This window comes from Monopterus albus, unplaced genomic scaffold (assembly GCF_001952655.1).
Source record: "Monopterus albus unplaced genomic scaffold, M_albus_1.0 scaffold181.1, whole genome shotgun sequence".
In the NCBI taxonomy this organism is placed as follows: domain Eukaryota; kingdom Metazoa; phylum Chordata; class Actinopteri; order Synbranchiformes; family Synbranchidae; genus Monopterus; species Monopterus albus.
In genome coordinates this window covers 485,156-506,985 of record NW_018128061.1, presented here as the reverse complement: position 1 = coordinate 506,985, position 21,830 = coordinate 485,156, and the positions used below count along the sequence as shown (strand labels likewise).

At 43.0% G+C, this 21,830-nt stretch overlaps 2 protein-coding genes across 10 annotated transcripts; one reads left to right on the top strand and one right to left on the bottom strand.

The window, feature by feature from the left end:
• The first annotated feature begins 4,147 nt into the window (after positions 1-4,147).
• Positions 4,148-13,212, top strand: LOC109969756 (interleukin-6 receptor subunit beta). 3 transcript variants are annotated; one of them, XM_020616876.1, is made up of 16 exons: positions 4,148-4,262; positions 4,479-4,532; positions 4,695-4,751; positions 4,851-4,974; positions 5,108-5,259; positions 5,350-5,495; positions 5,814-5,955; positions 6,697-6,785; positions 6,898-7,105; positions 7,316-7,501; positions 7,924-8,055; positions 8,144-8,299; positions 9,364-9,504; positions 9,619-9,706; positions 9,823-9,901; positions 10,108-13,212. In XM_020616876.1, exons 1-16 carry the CDS (start codon positions 4,163-4,165, stop codon positions 10,564-10,566), a joined length of 2,313 nt encoding a protein of 770 aa, XP_020472532.1. In that variant the 5' UTR covers positions 4,148-4,162; the 3' UTR covers positions 10,567-13,212. The 3 variants fall into 3 exon arrangements, with proteins under 3 accessions (XP_020472532.1, XP_020472531.1, XP_020472533.1); XM_020616875.1 differs by having other exon boundaries at positions 5,108-5,495; XM_020616877.1 differs by lacking the exons at positions 9,823-9,901; positions 10,108-13,212 and having other exon boundaries at positions 5,108-5,495; positions 9,364-9,467; positions 9,619-9,671.
• On the bottom strand, positions 12,924-21,803 carry srek1 (splicing regulatory glutamine/lysine-rich protein 1). Of its 7 annotated transcripts, none has more exons than XM_020616878.1 (11): positions 21,527-21,803; positions 21,245-21,378; positions 19,109-19,224; positions 18,867-19,013; positions 16,482-16,660; positions 16,197-16,327; positions 15,992-16,091; positions 15,792-15,899; positions 15,596-15,667; positions 15,339-15,453; positions 12,924-13,908 (listed from the first exon to the last, which is right to left on the bottom strand). In XM_020616878.1, the coding sequence occupies exons 1-11, from the start codon at positions 21,652-21,654 to the stop codon at positions 13,741-13,743; spliced, it is 1,398 nt and encodes a 465-aa protein (XP_020472534.1). In that variant the 5' UTR covers positions 21,655-21,803; the 3' UTR covers positions 12,924-13,740. The 7 variants fall into 7 exon arrangements, with proteins under 7 accessions (XP_020472534.1, XP_020472540.1, XP_020472542.1 ...); XM_020616884.1 differs by lacking the exon at positions 21,527-21,803 and adding an exon at positions 21,055-21,125 and having other exon boundaries at positions 19,109-20,633; positions 21,245-21,334; XM_020616886.1 differs by lacking the exon at positions 21,527-21,803 and having other exon boundaries at positions 19,548-21,337.
• Between the last annotated feature and the right edge of the window lie 27 nt (positions 21,804-21,830).

Genomic DNA, 21,830 nt, shown 5'->3' with positions numbered 1-21,830 from the left:
ATCTAACGTAGATCTAACATAGATCTAACATAGATCTAACATAGATCTAACATAGATCTAGCATAGATCTAACATAGATCTAACGTAGATCTAACATAGATCTAACATAGATCCCATCAACCCTGCCGTACACATACACCTAACAGACTCCGGCCCTTATTTCCAGTCAACAGCACAAACAGCCCGGGCCTCACTGTTCAGCCCGAGGTTCACTGCAGCGACTTGGAACAGCTTCCTCTTTTCACAGTCACTATGTTTCACGGTGCACTGGCCTCCACATAGTAAACAGACTGCTGACTGTTGAGCCTTTACACCCTGCAGTTCTCCATGAGCTGTTGATAATCTGACGTGTCAGAGAAAGTGTTGATGTTCAGACTGAGCCGGTGTAAATATGTGATCACTGTTCCTGTTCCACAGGGTTTGTATTGTCCCAGTTCAAAACACATGACATGGAGATGGAAGCACAAACGATTCAACTTTACATCCTTTTGTATTTACCGAGCTCATGTATTTGTCTTTATTCGGGTGAGAAACAGATCCAACACTGAGGAGCCAGGCCCCACCAGGCCCAGAGGGCATTTGTTAGAGGTATTGTCAGTGGACTAATCACTTTGCAGGCGACTGGATCAAATGAATGACTGACGAGCAGACTTCCAGTCACTGAAACAACACCCTGCTGCACCTGGTGACATGAAACTCACTGAGCTCCAGCCATCCAGGTCAATCACACCTTAATATGTTTTAATCCACCGTCCACTGAACAGTCCGTGCACGAGTCGCTCCATTCTTACTGGATGTTTTCCAGACTGCGATCATTTCATGGAAACACTGCTGAAACCATCAATAAGCCAGTCTCAGAGTCCAAGGCTTCCATCTCCTTTTAGCCCCTGGCTTTTTTCTCTTGGGTAGAAAAAGTTCCCTTTGCAAATATCAAACCCAGACATGTTTTATTCACAGTGTAAGTGGCAGTTAAAAGGGAAAAGGAGGATACTGAGGGAAAAGATGCACCAATGAACATGTAGTAGCGGTTCCCCTGACGTTTACAGAATATACAGAACTACTGACAGTCTCCTTTGTCATTTGGTGTCTTCTTTTAATTACTTTTGACTGCAGTATTTTTCCACTGTGGTACTGCTACTGGTTTTACTCCTCCACTAGAGAAATCACTACAAACTCTGGTGTCATTTTTATGCTGTGTAAACATCAGGAAGTTATATGAGATCAGATTTTCACTTGGGAACACCACTGGTTAGTGAAATGCAAAATGATTCAAGTCATAATCAGTTGTGCTTTTTAAATGTTTGATTTCATCCTACCAAGAATAAAGTATTTATCAAAACCTTTGGTGTTTATTGTCATTTGAACATTATTGTTTATGTGGCATTGAAAACGTGACGTTTAATGGTTTTCATCAAATCCCTTTCATAACATATGATGCATTTACAATACGCAGAAAAGAAACGATCAGTAACGACTAAACCGTGCATGAGCTCACTGGGGAGACATTTGGTGCAAAACTAAGAAAACAATACAGGAGTCTGATCAGATCAAGAAAGCACGAGATGAACCCACAGACTCTTTGAACTGCTGTGGCCCACGACTGAGTGACGACACAAACCCGATCTAAGGAATGATAAAGTTAAGGTGGGGAAATTTACCTACATGCAAAATAAGAGTGGGTGGGCATTTACTCATTTAGCGGAATCCAATTTCCTGTGATAAGGATCTTTAAAGTTATTTAATTTGAGTCATTTTTTATTGAAATCATTTGATCCTCTCTCAGTTCCCCTATTTTGAATCCACTGAATTCCTCCAGTAAAACGTTTCTGACGTTGACTTCGTCTTTTTCTGCTTCACATCTTCAGATGACTTATTGAGCTTTGTTACCCAGCGAGCCAAAAACATGGGCAGAACAAAAACCACCATATTACAGAAGTCCAAAACTGGTCATAGTTTTGAGGAATGGCCACCAAATCTAAACAAGGGTGTCAGGCTTAAGACGAAGTTCAAGTACAATGTAAAGATCATGTTGGTGATAAACAGCATAAATAACGTGAACCCTCCTAACTGAAGCTAGTGAGGTGTGAACTGCACTTCCTGTGCGTTTACAGCTCAGCACTGAAGGGGGAACATGCAGCAAAAAGTCTTTTTTTAAATATACGCCACAGAACATACATGCACTGTGCTGTTTTCATTGCTTGGTGTCACCTTCCTAAGCCCTCCTCGACCAAGCACAGGTGCCACCAACATGTCCAGTTACAGGAGGGATGGCGTCGTATGGCCTTACATGGCAAATATAAAATGACCAGACACGACTGTAGGCCACAGGCGCCTTCTAAACTATGAGCAAATGCATCTGAAGATCATTATGTGAAGCTCGTTGATGGGGCTTCGAGGGCTTTTTACAGGAACTAACTAAACAGCCACTACACTAAGTTATTAATAGCAGAGATCTCAAAGCTCAGTTCTGATCTTAGAAACAGCAGTTATGAAAACAACGTCACCACAAGATTGGTCTGATAGCTGCTCTGTAACTTACTCTGTAATCCAAAAAAGCCCCTTTTTATTTTGGACAGTTAAACAGAATCTTGTTTTTTTTATAATTCAGTTAAAAGTTCCACGCTGACATTTTATTTTAAGGCCTAAATTATTATTTTGAACCATATTTTGTGAAACATGCAAAACTAAAATTCTCTGCCACTGAAAAATCTAGAATCTAAGAAAATACAAATATATTTCACTTCATACTGCAATCAAATTAACTTTCAGACTAGTTGTGGCTTTGCAAATCATGCTTGTATGTGCACGCCCTGAACTCGGTTTGGACACGAGCGCAGAGAAACGTTCCCTCTTCAGCAGATGAAGTGAAGCATCGGACGTCAAACAGCCAGTTGATGTAACAATAACCAAAACCTATTTGTGAGAGGATCAGGGCTTCAAACGAGAATTCAAATGAAACAGCATGTGCTTCAAATACCCACTGATGGTCTGCAGCAGCTGGGACAGGGAAGAGGGATCAGTGGTTTCTCCTGAATTCTGTTTCACAATACTGGAAAAGACAGTGTGCTCTTTGAGTCACCCTGAACCCTGTGTGGGATGATTAAAGCCACAGCACGTCACCTGGACATCCCCCCTCAGGTCACTAGAGCAGTTTGCTTATCGTTACTTCACTGTCACAGAGCAGAACAACACAGTTGAACTTCTGAAATCTACAATCTTGGTATATTCGTAGAACCTTTTACTTTTCAGTGAGGGAAATAAAACATTTTTAAATTTAAGTAACAGTTTAAGTTTTTTTGTATTTTAATTTCTTAAACCATGTCTGGAAGGAACCTTTAACTTCAGTGCATTAGAATTTCACTTACTATTTTCAAAAATAGTTCAATCATTTATATATTAGCATCTCTTCTATATTCCAGATGTGTTAGCGTATGCACCACATTCATTTTCATTAAACATGTGGGTTTTTATAATGCTGTTTGTCCAGGTGATTCTGGTTTTCATTTACATTTCAAATAAATGTCACCGTTGTCATCGTACAGGAAAGCCGAACAGCGTCTCACTACACTATATTTCCATTCTACTACAGTTCATTCACTTCTACAGAACAACAGAAGCAAGTTCTCTGAAACAAATGATTCAAAATGAAAAGCAAATCGAAACAAAGCAATCATATCTGTCTGTTGATGTGGAACAATCTGTGATTTTCAAACCGACACGTTCAGTTCTTCGAAACCTAATTAACCATGATGAATTCTTAAATTCAGGGGACAAGAGGTAAATTTAACGCTCTGAGTCATTGTGGAATCAGAGAGGACTCTTTGTTTGTACCTTCTCACAAAGAAAAGCGAAATTCTCGTGCACTGTCACTTTAGAGCTCAGTTAAGTCTCACACATCCTGCATTATCAGCCTGAGTTTGCAGTTTGAAATGTCACAGCCTCGTGTGCTGCACGGCTCTATTTGTGGAAAGAAGAAGTACAGCATGGGGCCAACCATCAGGTCTTTGTCCCCGCCTCTTTACGCCAAGTGCACTGTTCAACTCTGCAGAGGTTTTCCTCGACACTCACTCTCTCTCTCTCTCTCTCACGAGCAGCCTCTGTGAGCATCAGGTCTGTGAATGGCAGCAGGCTGTGGGAGCAGCACCGCCTCTGACCCGCTTTCATGGTTTCAGCCTTGCAGTCAGTCCCAGGAGACATGGTTGGTTGTGGATTTCACTTTGAATTGTTGGTATCCCTGTGCAAACCAACATTTTTCATCCTTGGTAAGTGGTTGATAAATTTTGCTTTTGCACATGTTAGCGCACTTTTCTACTATATGATACAAATTTAATGTGATTCACTATGGGGCCAAAGCCGAGTGACGGCTTTTCTAGATATTAGCATCTTTCTTTCTTTGCATTAATATTAAATTCAGTCAGTTGTCTCCAGGATTCAAGTCAGATTGTGGCTAAAACAACCTTCTGTTGTTCAAACCCCAGGTCTGGTTCTTGCTCACTACACTACTCTCTCCTGTCATGTTGAAGAAGGCACAGGTAGGCTGATGTTTGGTCACAACATTTCACCAGTAACTGCACCGCTACCCAAACATGAGTGGCTTCTTAATATTAGCTCGAATGAATCACAAAGTGGCAGTTGTGTTTTTCTGCTGTGAGATAAAGCAGAGAAAACAACATCTGATTCATATTATGTTCCAGATTATTGCAGTTCAAGTAACATTTCTTCCAAGTATCTGCACTGTGAGGTTCGCCCAGGTGAGGAAGGCACTTCTGACTCAACCCAAGTTGAATCAAGTTGAAGACACTGGAAATAGTTTTTTTTTAATTTTTTAAAATATCCTGCCTTTCTTTCAGGTGGAGTCCAGGATTTAGACTGTTTTATGATATATATTAGACATAATTATGGGGCAGGAAAATGTGTTTGGACACCTGGAAATCACACAAGAAAAAAGACATACACACTGATCATACAACAAGAGTGAGTAGTGCCACGTTTCTGCTTCAGAGTTGAAAACTTTTTATCTTATAAACACATGAAATTACATATGTGTATTAAAAAACAGGCTTGTAATGACTTATGATAATCATCTAATTGTTCAAAACATATCTAGAAGAAGGAACTACTGCAGGGTGTACAACAATATGACTGAACCCTGTACAACAGTCGAGTTCTTTCAAACACACATGAGCGTTGAGGTTTATGAAAACAGCGAGTCAGAAAACTGCACAAAAGCCGTTTTCAGAGCTTCATCAAACAACCTGCGTAAGTCCACAAGGAATCATTTCTATGAGCACGTCTTGTTTTCATGCTTCTCTGGTTTGGATGGTGAATCTCACTCTGTGAATATTTCAGGGCGATGTGGTCCTCCATCTAACGTGGCCTTCAGACGCCACTCTGGAAAACTAGATGTGAATGTGAGCTGGCGGGAGTATGAAAAAAAGCACATCGCGTCTTACTCTGTGAGATACACAGCACGAAGCAGCCTGTCACTGAACAAGGTCATTATTAAATGGTCACACAGAACCTTTTCACTCCACTGACTTCCTGGGGACTACACAACAACAGCCATTTCAAATAATCAAGAAAAGGCAAAACAAGTCAAATATGAGCATCAGAAAGTAAATGAAATAACAACCCATGGAAAGGCAGCAACAGAAACTTGGCCGCCTCCCCAACCAGAAGGTCGGCGGCTCGATCCCCGTTCACCACGGTCCACATATTGAAGTGTCCTGGAGCAAGACACTGGACCCCCCAAAAGTGATTTTATGACTTTTATAATTCTTCCTGTCATTCATTGGTTTCTATGTTGTTCACAGTCCCTGGTGCTGTCCCAGAATAGAGAGAGGTGTGGTGTGGACAATGTCAACTCCTCGCTGGTCTACGTTGTACAGATACAGTGTGTCATTAATGACAAATGCTCCCAGTGCCCATGGAGTGAACCCTACACTATCCCATCAGGTTAGTTTACTTTCTGCCTCCTTGTTTTAGACTAAATCCACCATTAAAAAGAAGCATTTCCAATCTATTCACGTAACTGTGATGAGAGATGTCGCTGTTCGAGCCTGATCTAAACTAAATTCATTTGCAGTGATAATTTAATATTATAATAATTCAAGGCAGGTCAATAGTTTGACAGATAGGGAATCGAATCACCACCTCTGCAAAGGAATGAATATGGTATTAAAATGGAAGACTGTCCCAGTCAGTCAGTCAGTCGGTCAGAGTCCAGAGTCTGGTCCCCCTACCCAGGCCTGGGATCAAACGTGCACACACTTCTTCTCCTTTCCTATCCTTCAGCCTACCTCTTTATATTCACAGCTCTCGCTTCCTACCCGACTTGCCTTTCCTTAGGAAACACCCTGCTAGCTTCTCCTTTTTTAGGGAACACACTCTGCTAGATGTTTTGAACAACAGAGACGCCTGGTGCCTCTCAGAGAGCAGCAGCACGTCTCAATGCTCCTTTTAATGCCTCTCTTTAACTCACACTGTCCCATTCTAATGGGTTTTACTTCACATTACATATTATACATGATCTGTTACTATATTCTGTTTGTTTTTAACCACTACAGAGAAGTCAAATAAAAAGTCAGTTAAAAAATGTGTTTTCATGCTGCATGATTACAAGAAGAGCAAAAAGAATTTGAAGCTGAAAAGTTCTTTCCTAAATCAGAATAAATAAACTTATAACACCTCTTTCAGAACTGACAACACGACCCGTCATTGACAAGTACAAACATTGTGACATTGCAGGGGAAAAAGGCCTCCGGCTGCTCACCTTGACCTGGACGGTACCTTTAAAAACACACCGCTTCACATTTTCCTTCAACCAGAAGTATAATGGGGTTGTAGTGTTTATCTTCTGGGATGTTATTTTGATAATGACATAATCTTGTCTGTTAGTTTCCTACCAAAGAGCCCTATGACGGCTACTATGTGACCGTTAAGAAAGCGTCAGGAGAGGACCCGCCTTTGGAGGTGAACACAACCCGACCTGAGATCAGGCTGAATCTCTCCTACTCAGCTTATCATCTCAGCGTTAGTGCTGTCAACAATGTCAGCATCTCCCCGGCCACAAGCAAGACAATACCACAGAGGGAAGACGTGCCCGGTGAGCTCCATCTGCACGGAGGCACAGTTTAGTGATGGTTTTTAAAAATGTGAACAAATATTTCGTTTTCAAACTTAAAGCAGGGTTGCATTTGATTTCTTAAAGATCTGACAGCTGCAGAGAAACATGGCTTTCACTTGTCAGTACTGACAGAATAACCCACAGATTCATGAGAATAGATGAAAACTGATCATACATTTGTATCGACAGGTGATGGAGAAGGGAGGCTGAACGTGACGGTTCACAGCAATACATCCTTTACAATCTACTGGAAAGATAATCTCATCAGAACCTATGTCTGCTATTGTGTGGAGTGGTGGCAAAAGGGGCAAAAAGCAGCGTACAAGTCCTTTTATCAGGACAGAAACAACTACATGAAGTTACCTCGTTTAGCAGGTTTGTAGATATTCACACCTTCTCCTCAACCCTCCAGGAAAATCAGTTTACATGCAACTCATTGGTATTACTGAGGAAATACGATTATATTATGTGGCAACATTATTTCTCGAGCACAGACAGCGCATAGTATCACCTGTGGTTAGGTTTAGGTAACAGAAACCCTTGAGTTATGATGAGTCAGAGACTGTGGTTCCAGTTCATTACGACTAAGTAAACAAGTCCCATCTCCTGCTTCAAGCCACTGCTGAGCCGTGAGAGCCTAAATGTGACCAGTCATTCAGGTTACACCACATCTCTTGCAAAACATGTTTTCTGTTGCAAACTGGTGGATGTAAACGTCACTTCTAAAAGATGGGGTTGATTTTGTGACGAGAGGAGATGCCTCTGAGATAATCCAGCAGCTTGTTTTCAATGAGCAGAGCCTCTGGAGCCTTACAAGAGATACAGCATCAGTCTGCACACGCGGCCAAACAAGCAAACCTGCAAACTGAAGCATATCAACAACAGTGAGAGCACCTATGGGAGCACCCAGTTCTATTTCACTGAAGGATGTAAGTCAACAACAAGGATATCGTTGCTAGTGTCTTCTTATCTTGCCTTTAACAACCAGTCTGACTTCTTGATATGGTGCTCCCAAAGCGCCCGTCAGTGCTCCTGTCAACATCAGCAGCTACAATGTGACACAGAATTCACTGGTGCTGGAGTGGTCGCCCATGCCGGAGGAAGACGTCAGAGGCTTCCTACTGGGTTACACAATCCACTACACCGAGTACCACAACAGGGGGACGGAGACAAGTAAGCATCTTCAACCTTTCACTAACTTCCTGCGCTAATTTGCTTTGTTTTTTAGTAAACTGGAAATACTACTTAGTTTCAACTGTAAATTTAAGACAAAAGTGCACAAATAGCTACACACAGCCACTAAATACATCACTCTCCTGTCCGCCAGCTGATTTGGAAATCGCTGCTCACAGCTCTGTGAGGCTGCGTTCAGGCAGAGCCGGGTGTGTTACACACTCAAGGAATCTGTCTCCGGTACAGAACCGAGGCAGCCGTCTGTGGCGATAACACACACACACACACACACACACACACACCGATGGCGGCACTGTCAGTCGCTGTCTGGCCACCAGGGTCAACTTGGGGTTCAGCGTCTTGCCCAAGGACACTTCAACATGTGGACTGGGGGGAACGGGATTCAAGCTGGTTGGGGGATGACCGCTGTACCTCCTGAGCCACAGCCGGCCTGAATACTAACATCAGAAGAGACATTTCAATCAAATATAGTGTTGATAGATGTGGCATTTTAACCCTGCTCAGCTGTGAACCATCCAACTAACCAACAAACACACTGTTGCACAGCCAGTTGATAATTCCCAATTAAATGTGTCAAAGACTGGATGAGCATTCCCACAGACACTCACTATTCAAATCTTCAGGGCTCCACCACTTTTAACCTAAAGTGGACATATAATGACTTCCTACACTACTCTCCAACCATAACCTTCTCTTTCTCACCACTCTCCTGACTCTGCTGTACGGCGCCACCTTGCCCTTCCCCTTCCTCCTCACTGGTATTGATGCTGATATCCTGCACACTTCGGTTACTCACCTTGTCGCTGGTCCTGTTCAATGACAGGTCCCTGACCACTGAGCTCGTCCCCTGCCTCCAAGGACCTTTTCTTTCCCTGATGTATTCTAAGGTCACTTTCCTCCAGCCACAGCGACACACCCACCGGAGTGCCCGCTTTACTCAGTGTCAAATCTGACAAGTATTCCACATGAGCAAATAATGATTCACAGCAGGATTTGGAAATGTATTTCAACTTTAAAGCAGATGTGTCACTCTGTGGTTGCAGATGTCACAGTGGATCCTATGTCAAACAGCCGTGAACTGGGGGATCTGAAAAGCGGCACAGTATACCAGGTCCAGATATCAGGCTTCACTCAGGCCGGAGCAGGAGTACGAAGCACACCAAGACTTTTTAAAACAAATCAAGGTTTAATCAATCAGCAGTTTATTAACCACAAAGTTATTTGTTTTTACCTGCATCAAATACAAAAAAGCAATCTTTACTGAACTGTGGAATATGCTGTCATTTTTCTTTCCGTAGGTTATTTTAGTGTAAATATAAGCGTTCCTATCGCCGTCCTTGCTGTTATTAGCATACTGCTGATATTTGGACCGTCAATAATAAAAAGGTACAGTACGTCAGTCACTATCTCACATGAATGGAACAGTATGTTGAACCAACTTCTTAAAGTGGGTAAAGATCTGTGTACGTTTTACCAGCTCTTCTCAACATTATTCACTCTAGAGCTAAACTAATTGTGTGGCCAAGTTTACCCGACCCAGGAAGCAGCAAGGCAATGCAGAAAATGGAAAGACCTGAGCTGGTAAGTGTCTGTGCTTCCAGACCGTTTACCATCAGCAGAACTACTACTACAAAAAAAAGTCAGACTGACAAAATACATCTAAATGTACTGCCACCTCCTGCTGCTGCAGTTAAAGCACGAGAGTTTGACTACCTGTTGTTTTGTGATGTTAAGTGTGTGAAGCTGGTTATTGGGCCTATGTTGAAGACTGTTTTCATATCACTCAGGAACTCCTGGAGTCCATCAACACTCTAAAGGTGGAAGAATGGGATACACATAGTTTTCATCTAGTTGAAAAAGAAACTGTGGTCTCTGCCAGTACATCACCATTTCTCTGTGCCTTGGAGGATGAAGGAGACTCCCCAGAAATGACTTGTAACCGGAGCCAGAGAGACGCAGAGGGGCCACCTGCAGATGTCCTACCTGATGATACTACGGAGACGCTCTCAAACATACCACATACAAACATCCAGACTTTGCCTTTTGCTTTTTCGAGTGAATATACAACAATGGAGATGTTTCACCAGGCGATGCCACAGCCTGTCCCAGCAAATACCGTTGTTAGTCAGGTCGTGGAAAATGAACCAGAGAACATAGAGTCGGCTGCGGTGAAGTCAAGACTGGACTATATAGAGCAATTCAGTCCGACCTTGGTCTGCCAGGAGATGCCCACGATGTATAAATAAAGAAAGACAAAACACTGAAACAGGGTCAGTACATGACGGACTGGGTCGTAACCAGAGGAGGAGCGACTGAATCAGATGAGGTGGACTATGAGGAGCTGCCACACTGTTGGCTGCAGGTCAACAATGTGGTTTTATTTATTCATAAATAATAACTATAACTCTGTGTTGATGTCAAAATGAGGGTAAAACTTAGTAGATTTCTAAAGACAAGACAAATTGTAACCTGTACATCTGCATCACGTGAACAACCTCTTCCATGCATGCACATAATCTGTGCTCATTTCTGTATATGTGTACATTTCCATCTGTAAATCTGAACAAGGCTCTTCTTTACAGGCCAGACTAGTTAGTGAATGGCCTAATAAACGTGAATGCATCCGGTTAATCACGGTAATGATGCTGTCACACTCACTCAGATCTGTACTTCCTTTTTTCACTGCCCACACTTTCCTCTAGTTACAGCAGTTGCTCACTTTACTCAGGCACAACCGTACTTTCACAAAGCTGACACCTACATGCTGCCAATGAAAAGGATGTTTAGCCTGTATACAACCAGAAATTCATACCGACGGTGGGCCAGTGTGCACAGCTGAAGCAGCTACATGGAATTTCAACCATATTTTATTATTTACACCTGTGCTTTTATTGCAGGTACATGTGAAAATGTCTTCAGACAAAAAGGCAAATTCATCTAACAGCCAAGGAATTTCAGTAAAATGTCAAACTCATGGCGGCGCTACAAGAAAGGTCGAGATCACTCAAGTCATTAGTGTCCTTCCTCTGGGGACCATGAATGTCGATAACATTTTATAGCTATTCAGGGCCAAAGTGGTGGACGGACACACCGACAGGCCAGCCCCGCCCTCCGGGAGCCACAGCGCTACCACGGCTAAAACTAAGATGCATGGATGTTCAGAGGCAGTCATGTAGGTGCAGACAGTCAAGTGGCTGCAAATGCTGAATGAGATTCATCAGCACTTCTACACAACAACGGCGCTAAAGCAAAGTAAAGAAAAATGTCTTTATTGTGTTTTTGGAAACGGTTCAGATGTGCTGTCAAAATCAAATGAAGGAAGATCACATACATCCAAAGTCTTAAACCAGTGTTACCAGACCTTTACATCCCCGAAGAGCAAACCATGAACCGTGTCTACAGCATATAACATATATACATTGGATACACAAATAGAAAAACTAAAGTTCATCTTCAGCCAATTTTGTTGGAAATGCTTTTTACTAGACATTATCAGGAGTGCACCGCTTCAGACCGTAGCCTTGTGCACATAGAAACAAAAATCAGGAAGTGGAATTTGTTGAAGAAAGCCATAAAGTTGTGAAGTGTCCTTTAAAGAGTAAAGCTTTTACAGTATACCAAGAGTTGATAGAGAAAAAGAAAACACTGATCTCGATCTGGAGCCAGTTTGCTAATACATCTGTAACAGAACACTGGCTTCAACACCACAAATGAAAGAAACCAAGGTTAAGAGTAAATCCACACAAGTTCTATTCTATTAATTACTAAAGACGGCCGACAACAAACTTAACATTTCATCCCAGTTTCAGGTCACATCTATCGACAAGTCTCCGTATTGCATTAAAACATTCCATACAATCTAAATCCAGGCACTTCTTGACCGTCCTCTGCTTCCAAGTCGTTTGTTGACCCATGACATACGGCGTTCAGCCTCGTCTACGCTGTGATTGAGCATCTCACTTTGTCCAGGAGTATGAGCCGACACGTTCTGCAGACCAAGATCATGTTCCAGTTCAGGCCTGTATTGTATCCATAGTCATAAATAGTTTTTCTCTCACAGCATTTCATCAGGAAAAGGAACGTGATCTCAGCGTGACAACTAGTAATCAGGAGTAGAAAACAAGCATGTACATTCAGAAAACAACAACAGGAAATAAAGCAACATCTTCAAATGAGAAATTCATCTGTGTGTCAATATTTTAACTGGTTCACAGAAGCAGTTTTTTGAGTTCTCATGACTACAGCACTTCCAAGTCATCAAATCAACAAGATGCCCAGAATAATGGAGGAAACTTCACAGACCTTGCAGTTCAGTTCCTTCAACACCACACAAAGGGCAAATGAGCATCTTAGCATCAACAGAAATAAACACTGAGGGCTCATGGGACGACGCACTACGTTCATACACGTATTAGATTGTGTTAAATATGCCGGGTACCGTTTGTTACCTAGTTGTTGTCACAAGCATAGCAACAGCAGCAAAATCAAGCTCAGACAGGCAGGTTTATTTTTTACCTTCCGGGGGTTTCGCGCCATAAATGACATGAAACTCACTTCTTTTTATAGAACAATGTTTTGTTTGGTGCTTCCTGGTTTATATCAAACGAGTTCTAAGTCTAAATACAGAACGGAACGTGAAAATAGACTGAATGATTTATTTTTATTCATCTTTTAAAGCCCTGGTCTCGTGCTTTAACAGGCACCACTGTTCTCTCAGCCAACTGTGAGTAGGAAGATTCAGTTAGATTCATAAAATGATAAAGAACATCCCTCAGATCTAATTCTGCTGTTTGTAAGTCACTTAGTGTTGAACCTGAATCCTCGTCACCATCAAGTGTCAGAAACAACCAGATATTGTTTTATGGTGAATGCTGTGCATGGAAGGGTTCAAAGCTAAAAGCTCACACTATAAACATGATTGCAAATAAATGAAGGATAATGTAAACGTTCTTTTGTTTTTACCGTTGATGCAGATCGTTGCTACATATCTTAAGGGCATGGCAAACGTACTACAGTATACACCGATACTGAATCTTAGAGGCCATATGTCACTAGAAATGGAAAGCGACTTTTTTAAAAATTCTTCTACGTGAGAGACAAATCCACTGACAAGTTGCTAGTCGTCGGACAAATGAGCAGAGGCATCACTGGTTCTGTGGCGATGGACTGTGGTGAGTCTCAGCAGCAACTGCACGCTTCTAATCTGCATTTCAAGGCGTCTATCTCCGCCATGCCGAGTGCTCACTTGCCCTTTAGGAGGGAGAACGACAAACCGGTTACTGAATTGTTGCAAAAGATGTAATTTATCAAAGAGAATGTTTTTACAAATGACAGCGTATGGCTGTTTCTGTATGTGTGCACACAGGGTGGGCGCTCAAACCACCTAGGGAACAAAATCAGTTTTCATAGTGTTGTGACAGTCACTTGGTGCCCTCTGCGCCCACAGACGTGTCCTCCTCACTGTTAGTCTTGTAGCTGCCGTTGTGCTGTACGAAGGGGGACGACTCCATGTCCTCACTGGGCGTGGCCGAGTCCTCTCTGTCACTCTCGTAGTCCGCCTTGTCTTCTCTGTCACAGGCCCTTTCCATCTGAAAGAACCACTCATTCAAATGAGGAACCATCTAATCTGGACACATTTCACACAGTATCACAGTAACAATTTGCTGAATTTGGGGTAAAGTTATTACTTAAAACTAACTATTTCCAACTGCAGCTGCTGTTCTACAGCACAGGGGGCGAATGTTTGCTTACAAAGATGATTTTGGATGGAGTATCACCTCAGATAGCAACAAGACTCTGCAGTGTAACTCAGAAAACATTCTGACTGCTAAAGCGTCACTTAAAATGTTTAGATTGTTATCAGCGCAACAGATGAAATGTCATCAAATCTGTGCGATCTGTAGAGTAAGTAGGTCAGGGGCCACAGGACAACCAGAAACGAGCAAACATGCAGCAGCTCAGCGATGACGCTTCTCCCTTTCAGTCAGCCTTGTTTTTTAAAGGAGAACCATTTAAATGAAGGTCACACAGTTATTTCTAAAGTGTATTTAATAGTTAATCCTACTCTCAAGCACCGTCTCTGATAGTGCTGTTTTATACAACAGTGAAAAAAGGAGTTACTCGCCTTGAAATGTGGAAACTGTCTAGATCTTTCTAGCCAGCAACACTTCATTTAAACAGTACACTACGACTGCTGCATCGTTTCACATTCATCTCTTGCATTATTCACAACCTGTCTGTCAACTTTAACTGGGAACCGACTGTAGAATTAAACCCTGATAATGTTTATCCATAGATAAATACCAGCAGAACCACATCCATTTCATTTAACTGTGGAGACCAGTTTTTCTTCATTAATACATCTTCCATGTTCCTAGAACTAGCCTACACAGCCAGGGACCAGCACGCCCAGGTATCTGACCTAGCCCACCACGCGACTTGCACTGCACTCGACCCTTTTGCTGCAGGTGGTGGTTCCACAGGACGGTGGCACCATGTTACTCCTTTGGGCTGCGCCCGACTGGGCCACCAGACGCTCATGGGCGAGCTCCTCTTCCAGGTCTGGCTCCAGCAGGGTGGCCCGCTTTCCCTAATCCAGGCAAAGTTGTCATTTTCATCAGGGTCTTTTTTTTATTTTTTTATTTTATTGATTTTAGTCTGGCACCTCCCCTGGAACCATCTTGCCTTGGGAGACCCTACCAGGGGCTCCATTTTATTTTGCTCCCAGGATCGATCGATCGATCGATCGAACGCGCAGTAGTTTTACTTCCGTTATGATTTTAATAACATTTCATTTATAACTAAGACAAGCTGATGTTCACTAGGGGAGGATAATAATGTCACTAATGATGCCTCCCACTCTTCTCCGTACGTTAAGCACCGATACACACTTCCTTTTTAGTATTTTAGTGACAAAGACAAAGCTGAGCCCATTAAATAGTCAGTAGCGTTAAAAACTTTGCCTCCTCGAGCAGACGTGTCTGCACAGTGAGGTTTCCACAGCTGTAAGCTTTCATACCTTCACTGGCTTGGCCTTGATCTTTGTCCTGTCCTCGTCTTTGCGGCCCCTCTTCCTGGATGTGGAGCGGTCCTTTCTGTCTCTGCTGCGCTCCTTCCTCTTGTCTCTTTTACCTCTGAAAGAAAAAACATTAAGAACCTGTTACAGTCTTGCAGACATCACATCACTGTGTACACACATGGTTGTAAACAGTCAATTAAGAATATCTAGATCATCTCAAAGCAGTTTGTAAAGAGGACGGGACATGATGGATGTACCTTTTTGGAGATGGTGACCTTGCTTTCCTCCGAGGGCTCCTCGATTGATCCTTACTCCTCCTCCTGTGGCCCCTGATGACAGTGGATCAGATGTACATTTCATGGTAAAGTGGTGCACGATTGCCTTACTTGTTTCACAACTTTAGTATCTTACACAGAGCTACAGCAGCAGATGGTGCTGCACAGGCCAAAATACCTTGAGCGACTCTGACTGCGCCTCCTGTCTCTGGAGTGAGAGCGCCTCCTGTGGCTGCCTCGGGCACTGTGGGAGTCAACCGCAGGCCACGACGACCTTTGTGATGTTCTGCTCCCACACAAGGAAAAACTGTTACTTGTTGGAAACAGCCACAATAATCATCTCAGTATCAGTTGAGAGAACCAGAATCAGATGGGCACCTGTGTTTAGAACGGGACCTTTTCCTGCGTGTTCTCGAATGCGACCTCGAGCAAGAATAGCGCAAACTTCTAGACCGACTGGAGGAACGCCTCTTTGTCTCTGTTACAGCGAGAACAGTAGGCTCAACATCAAAACACAACACAGCTTCATTTTTTTTTTAAATCCCTGAAGGTTTGATACATGCAACAGATCATAATGCTGCACCTGGTTCTATGGCAGCAGCAATGGTAGACTGGGCCTCCCTCACCCTCTTCATCACACTTTCTAGCTCCTTAGCAGCAGCCTGTGGCGTCAGCTCTGGGGGTTTTACTATGGCATTATTGGAATGATTAACCCTGAAAGACAAAATGAACTCAACTGACACAAACCTCTAAAGGACCACAGCTTCATAAAATGACAGGTAACATGACAGGTAACACATTTACTGTGTAAATTCTTGATGTATAATTACTGCAGCCGAAGAATGATCTATCTACAATAAACACATACTTAAGGGGTCTGTCCCCAAACATGACTCCATTGAAGGTCAGGGCTCTGGCGACGGATTCCTGCTCAACAAACTCTACGAAGGCGAAACGTGTTGGCTGAGTCTCATCTCCGGCCATTCGCACAAACTTTACGTCTCCCACCTGCTTGAAGAACTCCAAGAGCTGCTCTGCAGTGGTGGTCTGTGGGAAGAAAGAGACAAGAAGTTTTCAGGCACTGAATGTAACGCTTGGACTGTAAAATGGTAAATAGACTGTGTTTTATATAGCACTTTCTCACAGTGTGTTGCACTGGCCAAAGCGCTTTACAGGAGATCATACACCATTCACCCATTCACACACAACATTCACACACCGATGACGACAGGCTGCCACGCACCGGCGCTAGTCAAGCCACCGGGAGCAATTTGGGGTTCAGTGTCTTGCTCAGGGACACTTAGGCATGGGGGGAGACCGGGAGTCGAACCACCAACTTGCTGGTCAGGAGACGACTGCCCTACCTCATGAGCCACAGCTTGAATGAATCTTGTTGAGAGTTAATTCACTCAGACAGTTGCTGCAGTGCTACAAGTACTTCTCCAGTGGCCACAAAGAGCTAATATTATTGGACAAAAGATGACTGTTGGGGAGACCGGGAGTCGAACCACCAACTTGCTGGTCAGGAGACGACTGCCCTACCTCATGAGCCACAGCTTGAATGAATCTTGTTGAGAGTTAATTCACTCAGACAGTTGCTGCAGTGCTACAAGTACTTCTCCAGTGGCCACAAAGAGCTTATATTATTGGACAAAAGATGACCGTTACTGTCTAAAGTACACATTTTGTGATATTCTACATTATACTCAGAGTCAACGAATCAAATGGCCAAAACCAACAATGAACTGATCGTTTTAACAAATACTGTCACTGTATCTTCATTATACTCAGAGTCAACGAATCAAATAGCCAAAACCAACAATGACCACCCTGGGCCACAGAGCTCCACTGTGTTTTAGAATCATTAAAACATGTCAGTGTACCTGTTGCACTTGGCAGCAGGGTCCTTCCTCATTTTTGAGCTGATCACACACACATTTCTGCTGTTACAGTCATTAGAGGCCTAACAAACAAGTTATTTATATTCTACTGCTGTTTGAGTAATGTTAGCTAAATGGTACAGCACGCAGATGTGCACACTAGACAGCTGTCACCAGTTTTTATACATTTATGTCTTTAGTAAGCACAAACGGGCCTGGGCCTGAGTGCAACAGGGAACGTTTATATTATTGGTTCTTTTTATGGAATTTGTTGACAGTAACAAAAATGCAGCATAGAACCAGCCTCATCCTTTAAGTGTTGCTCATGTTTGACTGGAAATAGCCAAAAACGTATGAGATACAGCAGCTAAGACAGGAGAGCTGAGTTTACTGTAAACAGCTTTGTTAAAGGTGTTCGGGCTCTTTCAGACCATGGAAGCTACACAGCTGCCAACGCTTCCAGCTACACAATTAGGGTTTGATGGTACTTGTGTAGTAAAATGTGTCGTCCCAAATTTAGTAACGCGAAGCAACCGCAAGTCTTATTTTGTGTGTTTAAATAGGGGCGCTAATGCAAATCCTCTACTGTGACTCAAATTTGATGTCTTTGTTACAGAAGAAGAACCGTTTCTGGTCATCAGCATCTTTATGATGATTATTAGCATCTGTTTTTGCTTTTACCAGTGATGATTTAGCCAAAGCAAAATGAAGCACTCCTCTTTGATGTGCTCCCCAGCTAGAAACACAAGGGTCAGAATATTAGGAACACCTCTGAATATAACGTAATCCATTACACCACCACCTTTAACTATGACCTCTATGAATTACTGCACTTTCAACCAAAACCCAAACATTTTGAGCTTCATATCACAGATGTTAGGGTGTAGCACTGAATTATACACAACTGCACAGGGGAGGAGGCTCGGGCATCTGTTTCGGATGCCTCCTGGGCGCCTTCCTAGGGAGGTGTTCCGGGCATGTCCCACCGGGAGGAGGCCCAGGGGAAGACCCAGGACACGCTGGAGGGACTATGTCTCTCGGCTGGCCTGGGAACCATTCCCCCGGAGGAGCTGGAGGAAGTGTCTGGAGAGAGGGAAGTCTGGGCGTCTATGCTTAGACTGCTGCCCCCGTGACCCGGTCCCGGAAAAGCGGAGGAAAATGGATGGATGGATGGATGGATGCACAGGGGAGACTATTAAACTGGCCAGTCAGTGCAGTGTGTGACCCATGCGTTTACAGGTGCATTTATGTAGTTGGTGCAGTGTGTGAAATAGCCCTTACTGCTCACACTCAGCAGAACATTTCTATTCCTAAACCCAGTACGCTGAATTGTATTTGTAGAAGTCTGATAAATACAGATCCCACGTTGTTACCTGTGAGTTTAGGTTGCCAACATAGACGGTCCTCCTGATTTCATTGATTTTCGATGGATCCACATTTCCCATGAGGGGGGGCTGTGAGTGCACTGATGCTGCGGCGTCAAGACCAGATGACACCCGATTCACTAAGGGAAGGTTCAGCTGCAAAATACACAAACACATAGTTACGATCAACTTACATGACAAACAGGCACACGATCCATTATGAGCACTACAAGATGCCGATGCCGACTCACATTGTGAAGCGGAGCTGAAGTAGGAATTGGTAGCAGTCCCCCGCCAGGTATCAGACTGGGCACTGGAGTGGCAGGTGCCAAAAGTGACAAGGCCTTGGCTTCTTCTGGGATTTTCCCTGTAAAACAGAAGTCTGTATTAGTGAAGGCAATAGAGGGACTCTTCTCTCTGTCTCCTCTATGTCTGCACTGTATTCCAGAGAGAAAGACAGCATACATTTCCCCATACAGCCTACAGGTGCTCTACTGTCTACTCATGGTATACTGGAGACCGAGCATCCCTATTGTGCTTTTATTTAATTATTTCTCCCAGTCAATCTGAATTATTATTTTCAATGAAGTGCAAAATCTTAACTTTTGTCTCTTTTCATAGCTCAAAAAAAAAAAGAAGAAGAAAAAAAACAATTCAGAGAATGAGTCAACACTTTGATGCATGGGTCACCTGTACTGGAAACATATTGGTCATGAACCATACGATATCAAGCATGGGCGCTTTTCCGTAGGGCGATCGTTTCGCAGTGTTGGAAAGGTGTGCAACACAAGACAACCCCAATGGCTGCATCACTAATAGCACACAGAACATCAGATACAGAAAAAAACAACAATTTTAAGAAGTGTATGAAATGTTAGCCAAGACTTAGCTATTAAATAACAACGGATTAGGATTCCACTCTGGATTAAAATCTGCTGCTATTGTTCCTGGAGAAGAGAGCGAGGTTAAGACTAACAAAAGACTAAATAGCTACAAAATTCAGTTAATTGTAGCTGGAGTCACTGAGCATGAATAACCACTTAATCCTATATGAAAAGTTTCTTAGTGCTAGGAAATATATTTCAACACATTACGACGCAAAACAATAATGCATGTGTCATGAATTTGGAAGTACAAAGAGAAAACCATGTTAAATGGATCTGCGTTGTTATTAAATACTCAACATCCCTATCAAAGCTGTAGTGTAGTAATTAGGAAACCCCCTAAATCACTCCAGATCCAAAGTGAAAAATAGATCTTAAAAGACTCTATTTTTATGATTATTAGTCTCACTTTTATAACGTCTAGTCCCTCACTACCTCAACCGGGGTAGGAGACAAGAGAGTAAAGTGTTAGTGATCCTTCTAGCATCCCATGTGTGATACATATCCCACCGGTATGCCGTAGCAACCTGGACAGAACTCAATCACACACAAGCTGCAGCTGTAGCAGAAAAACAGAGGGGGGTGGGGGTTGGACAATAATCAAAACAACAAACCAAAATAACAAATATAAACACAACGCTAGAGAATAGCAATACTGTAGTAGTTTCTAGAGACAGCAGAGAGTGCACAACATGGGAAAGTATGAAAGAAAATAAACCAAAAGAAAAGTAAATAAAAAGAGACAAGGTGTCCATCTTGGAAGGTTCAGCGGGCTATTCTCCTGGTCACATTCCCCCCTTGAAGGCTGCGTTGGCCCGATCGGGGATAGTGGCTTGGAAAACAATGCCTGACTCAGGCTAGTGTAGTGTAACAGCTGGGCCAGTCTAGTCATCTGATATGCACACATAATCACAGAAAAAACATACAAAACCAAATTAATAAATTCAGTAGCCATCCAGCACCAAGTCACGTGGACAAAAATCAACAAGTTAGAGGTGATATCATTTTTGTACACAAGGAAACGGGGCTTGCACCAAAGGATAGGGTGGTTTAAAGAAGAGCACCAAAAATGAGAGAGAGAAAGGGGATTATGTTAGAGCTGCTGCCATGAACTTGTTTCTTATGGAAACTACACACTGAACCTCACTGAAACCAGCGTTTACAGTGAGGTTAACCCTAAACATTGTGCTGCAGCTTTACAACATTCAACATCTACATGTTTTCTGTTGAATCACCTTGTGACACCAAACATAAAGCTGGGATCTACGAGACGTTAGCTCGCTAGTGGTTTAGTGAGTGATACAACCAGTCACCTGTGGCAAATACTTGTAAGAGGAATCAGAAATAGCCAATGGCCCAACTTGGAGAATTTCCATCAAAACCCCTAAAATTCACCAACAAAACAAAACAAAACACGTGACTGAGGTCAAGGGGGGCTATAGCCAGTCCACTGAGACAGCTCAGACATTTCATTTTCATTTATTTGAAAGAAACGACACTCACCTTCCACACATGGCACTACTATCAAAGCTCTGTCAATAAAAACAGTATTAGTGAGATGCTGCGCCACACCGACACTGGAAGGGTCTCGGTACTTTATATAACACACTTTGGACGAGAACGACAGAGACGTGTTGCTGTGAAGGGACAGACAAACAGAGAAAGGGGCGGGTTACTTCATTATTATACACCTGACGCCTTCATTTCAATGTTTAAGTTGACCGCAGAAAGGCCCCGCATCCGCGGTGTTGCTTAGCTAGCCATACGGAAACAGGTTGCTCTTACTCGGGCGGATAAAGCCGCAGCTCCTCGATGTCCCCCAGGAAACTGAACAGAGTGCGCATCTGCTCGCTACTCACAGCCGAGGACAGGTTGGTGACCTGGACGACAGCTGTCCCTGGTATCCCGCTCATTGTGCAAAATGATAAATGCGCTGACAGAATTTTACGTGTAGTATTTGTTGAGTACCCGCTTCCCAAACACACCGCAGGGAATAAATTATGATTAGTGTCCTAGCGGCGCAGTACGACGTTGCAGTCTGACTTCCTCCTACGTTGGTTTGTGTTTTTAACAGGGCTAACTGTAAAAC

Bases quoted from the DNA above. Each gene is read 5' to 3' on its own strand.
- LOC109969756 (XM_020616875.1), top strand. From the start codon at position 4,163: ATGGTTTCAGCCTTGCAGTCAGTCCCAGGAGACATGGTTGGTTGTGGA. The intron at 4,533-4,694 runs GTAGGCTGATGT...ATTATGTTCCAG, and splicing joins TCATGTTGAAGAAGGCACAG to ATTATTGCAGTTCAAGTAAC. The intron at 9,505-9,618 runs GTTTAATCAATC...TTCTTTCCGTAG, and splicing joins ACTTTTTAAAACAAATCAAG to GTTATTTTAGTGTAAATATA.
- srek1 (XM_020616878.1), bottom strand. From the start codon at position 21,654: ATGAGCGGGATACCAGGGACAGCTGTCGTCCAGGTCACCAACCTGTCC. The intron at 19,225-21,244 runs GTGAGTGTCGTT...TCTGTTTTACAG, and splicing joins AGTAGTGCCATGTGTGGAAG to GGAAAATCCCAGAAGAAGCC. The intron at 13,909-15,338 runs GTATGAAAGCTT...TGGTTCTTTCAG, and splicing joins TCAAGGCCAAGCCAGTGAAG to ATGGAAAGGGCCTGTGACAG.